Source organism: Agelaius phoeniceus, chromosome 8, assembly GCF_051311805.1.
Source record: "Agelaius phoeniceus isolate bAgePho1 chromosome 8, bAgePho1.hap1, whole genome shotgun sequence".
NCBI classification, from domain to species: Eukaryota; Metazoa; Chordata; class Aves; order Passeriformes; family Icteridae; genus Agelaius; species Agelaius phoeniceus.
In genome coordinates, this window is record NC_135272.1 from 6,168,177 (window position 1) to 6,174,176 (window position 6,000).

Below are 6,000 nucleotides of genomic sequence, written 5' to 3' on the forward strand. Positions count from 1 at the left end.
ATGGCTTTATGTTTTTTCCTGGGTACCACCTCAGACTGGATGGTAGTAGCACGCACGCATATCCTCTACCCCAGGTAATCAACTGGTGAGGCTCAGAAATTTGGTGTGTTTCAGGGTCCTTTACGAGCACAGGTGGTTTCTCAGTGAGCTTTGCTTGGGTGGTATTTGCAAAGTGGCGAAGTATTGGTGGGTCAGGCTCTGATGCTGTACAGTTCAGGAAGTTGATGACGTAGAGAGCCTTGCAAAGTCTTTCCACTGGAGATGTGATTCTCGTGTCTCTGTTCTGTTGATCGAGGACTCTTTTGAGGGTTTGATGTGTCCTTTCCACGATGGCTTGTCCTGTGGGGTTTACAGGTATGCCGGTCTTGTGTGCTATTCCCCATTCATTGAAGAACTCCTTTAACTTGCGGGAAGTGTAGGCTGGTCCATTATCTGTTTTAATCTCTTTTGGTACACCCAGGGTGGCAAAAGCGAGGAGAAAGTGTTTTATTGTGTGCATGGTATTTTCTCCTGCATGTGATGATGCAAATACTGCTCCTGAAAACGTGTCGACCAATACATGCACGTATTTTGACCTTCCAAAAGGTGCAAAGTGAGTTACATCTGTCTGCCACAGCTGGCAGCTATTCAGACCTCGGGGATTGACTCCTGTCCCCATGGATGGTATCTGATAGTTCTGGCAGTTCGGACATGTAGCCACGATAGCCTTTGCCTGATCCTTTGAGAGCTTAAACATTCTCATAAGGGCAGGTATATTTTGATGAAAAACACGTGTGACAACTCTGCCTGGGCAAAGATGTTAGGAACATTAGCAGTTTCTGCTGCCATTGCTAATGCATCCGCTTTCCTGTTGCCTTCTGCAACAAACCCTGGGAGGTCTGTGTGTGACCTCACATGCACTATATGGTAAGGTTGCTTTCTGTGGGAGATTAGGTATATTAATTTAGAGAGTAGTTGGTACAACTTTGGATTAGAGACCTCTTTGAGAAGAGCATGTTCTGCTCTCATCGCTATCCCAGCGACATAAGCTGAATCTGTAACCAGATTGAAAGGCTCGTTTTTAAACTTTTCAAAGGCTCTGACAACAGCTGCTAATTCTGCATTCTGTGGAGATCCCTCCACTATTTGTATGTCAGAGTGCCAATCTTGTGTTTGGGGGTCTCTCCATGTAACCACCGACTTGTGGGAAGACCCTGAGCCATCTGTAAAGAGGGTTAGAGCCTTGAGAGGTTTTCTACTTTGGATTTGTTTTGGAATCAAATGGAAGGTTACATCAGGGTTAAAAAGTTTGTGTTTTGGGATTCTTACTGACGTTTGGCCCGTGTAGCTATCCAGGGCAAACTGGAAGCTTTCATTGGTCTGGATCAAATCCTCAAAGTCTGTAAGAGTTATTGGTAAGTATATGCATTCAAACTCACAACCTGAAAGAGAGCGAAGGTGAGTCCTTGCCTTTTTTATTAAATGTGTTATGACCTCCTGGTAGGTGGTGAGTGTCTTTGTGGGCTGGCTATTTGTAAAGACCCATTCCAGTATCAACAAAGGGTCTCGAAGCTGTGAGTCCCATTGGAAAAATCAGTCCATGGAATCGAGGTGCTTTTCCCAGGATGATGAACTGGAAAGGCAGGCTGGGCTCGAAGCGATGGGTTTTGCGTGAAGACAGGGCTTCCTGGACTTTGGTGATGGCACCTCTGGCTTCTTCTGTGAGAGTGCAGGGAGAGTCCAGGTCCTTAGGTCCGCGAAGAAGGTTGAACAAGGGAGCAAGGTCCTCTGTTGTAATTCCTAGCAGTGGACGTACCCAGTTGATGGATCCGCAAAGGCTGTGTAAGTCCCTGAGGGTTTTTGGGTCGTCATTTATGGTGAGCTGCTGAGGTACGATGGTTCTTTCCTGGATCTGGACTCCAAGGTAAGTCCATGGCTTGGTGTACTGGATTTTGTCCTCACGAATCTCCATTCCTGCCTTTTCTATGGTTTCAATAGTCTTTTTAACTGTTTTGTCCAAGTAAGCTTTGTCTGAAGCACACACCAGGATGTCATCCATATAGTGATGGATGATAGCATCGGGGAATGATTTCCGAATGGGAGACAGGATGTGAGCCACGTACCACTGGCAAATAGTGGGCGAGATTTTCAGGCCTTGAGGAAGATAACGCCAATGATATCTTTTGAGCAGGGCCTCCTTGTTAAGAGAGGGAATGGAAAAGGCAAACCGTGGAGCATCCTCAGGGTGCAGAGGAATGCTGAAGAAACAGTCCTTAATGTCTATGATAGCAAGTGTCCAGTCTCTAGGCAGCATCAATGGGGAGGGCAGGCCAGGCTGGAGGGGGCCCATGTCCTCGATGACCATGTTGATTCTGCGAAGGTCGTGGAGGAGCCTCCACCTGTTTGTCCCAGGCTTTGGTAGAACAAAGACTGGAGAGTTCCAAGGGCTATTGGACTCTACTATGTGGCCTTTTGCGAGCTGTTCTTCCACGAGGGTGTTTAGGGCGCGCAGTTTGGCTTTATTGAGGGGCCACTGTTCAATCCAGAGTGGCTTGTGACTTTTCCAGGTGAGACGAGGTGTTTCTGGCAGCGCGCTTACCTCAGTGGCCCCGATTAGAAATCCTGAGTGGGAATACGGAGGGAAGCTCCCCACTGGGATAGAACATCTCTGCCCCAAAGGGTGATGGGGGCCCTTACCACGAATGGACGAATGGTTGCCAGCTTGCCTTCAGGCCCTTCCACGAGGATGTTGTTCTTGCTTCTCATGGACATTGTAGCTCCGCCAATCCCTGAAACCATGCCTGCAACAGGTTGTAGATCCCAGTGTGCTGGCCATTCTGAGCGGGTGATGATGGTCACATCAGCACCGGTGTCCAGCATCCCTGGCAGGTGGGTCTTCTCACCTTTGCAGGTGAGGCCGCACTTGATGGTAGGCTTGGAGGGTCCCAAGGCTATGTAGGCTTGTGCCCACATAGCTGTAGGGTTGAGAGGAATCTGTTCCCTGTGATCCTTTGGGAGTAAAAAGGCTTGTGCTATTGGAGTTCCCTTTGAAAGAAAAAATGGTGAGTCTATGCAGCATACCTGGACAAGAATCTCTTGTCCTGGCTGCACTGTCAGCACTTCTGGAACAACGAAGATCTCCTTTGGGCTATTAAGAGAGTCACCTATAATTAAAATATGCGAAGGACCACCTTTTGGCCCATATTTGCCTGTGGGAACACGGTGAACATTCTCATTATTAAAGTCAATGGACAAAGCAGTTACCAGTTGACGGCGGGTTCCCATCTGGGTTGCCCCGTGGGTTGGATCCTCTTCTTGTGGTCCGGAACCTCCTGGGATGGTGTGGGGTTGGGTCTGGGTGGCCTTTGATTTGTTGTCAGCGCCCGGGGCTCAACCGCACGGCGCAAGAAGTTTCCCGAATGCTGCTGGTAGCGCTGCTGAGTCTGGGGTCTTTGGTAATTGTTACGGTGGTATCGGGGGTGTGATCTCTCTGGGCAGTCCTTTATATAATGTCCAAGATCTCCACAGTGATAGCATTTAGCTTGGTCTTTAGAAGCTATTACTGCATATGCCCCAGAAACTCCTTCAGCAATACCCTTAGCAACTGCTTGGGCCACTGTATTTTCAGTGGACATGTGGCGTGTACAGCATTCCAGCATTTGCTCTATGGTGGGGTCTGTATCCATGGGTAGAGACCTCAAAATGGCTTTGCATTTTTCATTAGAGTTACACAAGGCAAGTTTACATAAGAGTTCCTTCTTTGCCTCTGTGCTCTCTATCTGTTTCTTCAGAGCATCTCTAAGTCTGTCCACAAATTTGATAAAACTTTCCTCTGTCCCTTGTTCAATAGTAGAAAAATGCATTGTTGGCATTGACTCATCACCATGCACAAGAAGTAAAGAGGTTTTTGCTGCGAGAGCGATGTCCTGCAGTGCCTCTTTATTCAAAGTTTCCAATTGGTCTGATGGTTTCTGTAAGTCACCTTCACCAGCTAGTTGGGCTACCGTAAAATTCGTCTTATTAGCATCCGCAGAATATGAATCTGATAATGTTTTTAAATGTCTTTTCCAATGCCTGTCCCATAACAAATATTCTGCTGGGGACAGGAGGCAGTGTGAAATATTTTTTACATCGTGGGGAAGTAAGACATGTGCTGAGAACATGGCTTCTAAGAAATTTCTAAAAATATGTGAGCTTCGCCCATGTTCTTTGGCTATATTTCTTAATTGCACTAGTTCCTTGTTCGAGTTAGCTTTCCACGTCTTTATAGCAGACTCGCCACCATTCCGTCCTTGCTTATATTCTACTGGGAAAGCATTAATTTTCTGTGCCAGCTCCCAGTCTCCAGCCTTTGTCGCTTCTACTTTGATAAGAGCCCATGGATCTGTGTGGATCGTATCAGAATCAGATTCACTGCAAGAGCTCTGGTCCTCTGAGGAGGACTGAGGGGGTGTTGCTATCAGTGACTTGCACTTTTTTCGTTTAGAAGCGTTTTTCAAAGGTTTCAATGGCTGGGGGGGAGACATGGCATGACCTGGGTAGGGGGAGATGCCAATGGAGCTGGGATCGCAGCACAGCACGCACAGGACTGGGTGGGGGGGGTAGCGCCTTGTGGGGTGTCTGGGATTCCATTGGGGTGGCATTGAGGGTGGGCGGGGGGCTGGGGGGATGCGTAATGGGGGCAGGGGGGCTGGGCGGGGTGGGGGTGCGGGCATGGGGGGAGTGGGGGTGAGCAGGCAGTGGGACCGGTCTGGGGTGCCGCAGTTACGGGGTGGGTTGGTGGCACTGCGCTTGTGTGAGGTCCCCCTGCTGTGGCAGGCAGGGAGCAGGGGGAGGGGGCGGGGATGGGCACGGGCTCAGGAGCGGCGGGGGTGAGGCTCGGGGAGCCCTCGGGAGGGGCCGGGCCGGTCGGAGCCGGGGCAGGGGGAGCGGGGGCGGGGGGTGCGGCAACGGGAGGGACGGTGGGGGACACCAGCGCGGGGGTGGGGGGTACGCAGCGGAGGGGGACAGAGCCGACGCAGGGGTGCAGGGGGCGGCAGAGGCAGGAAAAGGGACCCCCGGGACCGGAGGCAAGGTGGAAGCCGAGCCAGGGGTAGGGGGGATGTGTGGAATTACAGATAAGATAGGATTCGCGGAGTTGGGCAGCGCAGGTCCCGCAGGGGTGGAGAATGTGGGAGGGGGAACTGGGGTGGGCAGCGTAACCTCTGCTTTAGGAGTAACGGAGGCGAGAGGGACTTTAGGAACATAGGGGTGGTGTGAGATATGCAAGTGACATTCCTCTGAGTCCTTATCGATCTTGTTAGTATTTGAAGAGGAAGTGTCTGTTAAGCCCTGCAAGATTTTTTCTCTGTTAAATCTTTCAACGGTTTTAGTTATTATATGGAATAAAGGCAAATAGTTAGTTACAGAGAAATCCTGGTTTGTTTGGGAGATATATATTGTGTTCCCAATCATATCCCAAAACGAATTTTCAATGACTGCTTTCTTATCAGTATCAGGGTATTGCGAAATAATCCAAGTTACAAATTTTTTAAGGTTAGTTTTTGAGAGCTTGCCTTTAGAAAAGGAGAAGTTGTTAGCAGATAAGATTTCTAAAATAGTTGAATATATCTCTCTCGGTTTTACTTAGTTTTAAAGTACTAAAAATTGTACCCATGTTAATGGTTAGCCCTTCCAGCAGAAAAAAACGTGAAAAAAAAAAGAAAAAAAACGAAAAAAAAGTTTTGGAGCCCCGAAGTTATGCGCGCAATATTAGCTAATACTTAGAGTTCTTGGGGTCCAAGATCTGTGGGAGGGGTCTGCTGCGTCAGTTCTTCTCGGAACTTTCTCTCGTTCAGATGTAAGTTTTGAGTGTTGAACTGACCCTCCTGGGGAAAGGATTTTCTAAAACGAAAAGTCCCTTCACAGAAGGAGCGGCTTCCCGAACAGGCAATCACAGAAAACCCCGGGGGGTCTTCGTTGCTCAACCGACGGATATCGCCTCTGGGGGGTCCGAAGTCGTTGGGACGCCACTTTAATAAA

General features: G+C 49.0%; 1 protein-coding gene across 1 annotated transcript in view; it reads right to left on the reverse strand.

The window, feature by feature from the left end:
• Positions 1-2,952, reverse strand: part of LOC143694702 (uncharacterized) — a 33,990-nt gene extending 31,038 nt beyond the window's left edge. The window contains 1 exon segment of the mRNA XM_077182700.1: positions 2,706-2,952. Within this exon segment, the coding sequence (XP_077038815.1) occupies positions 2,706-2,952 (247 nt within the window).
• Between the last annotated feature and the right edge of the window lie 3,048 nt (positions 2,953-6,000).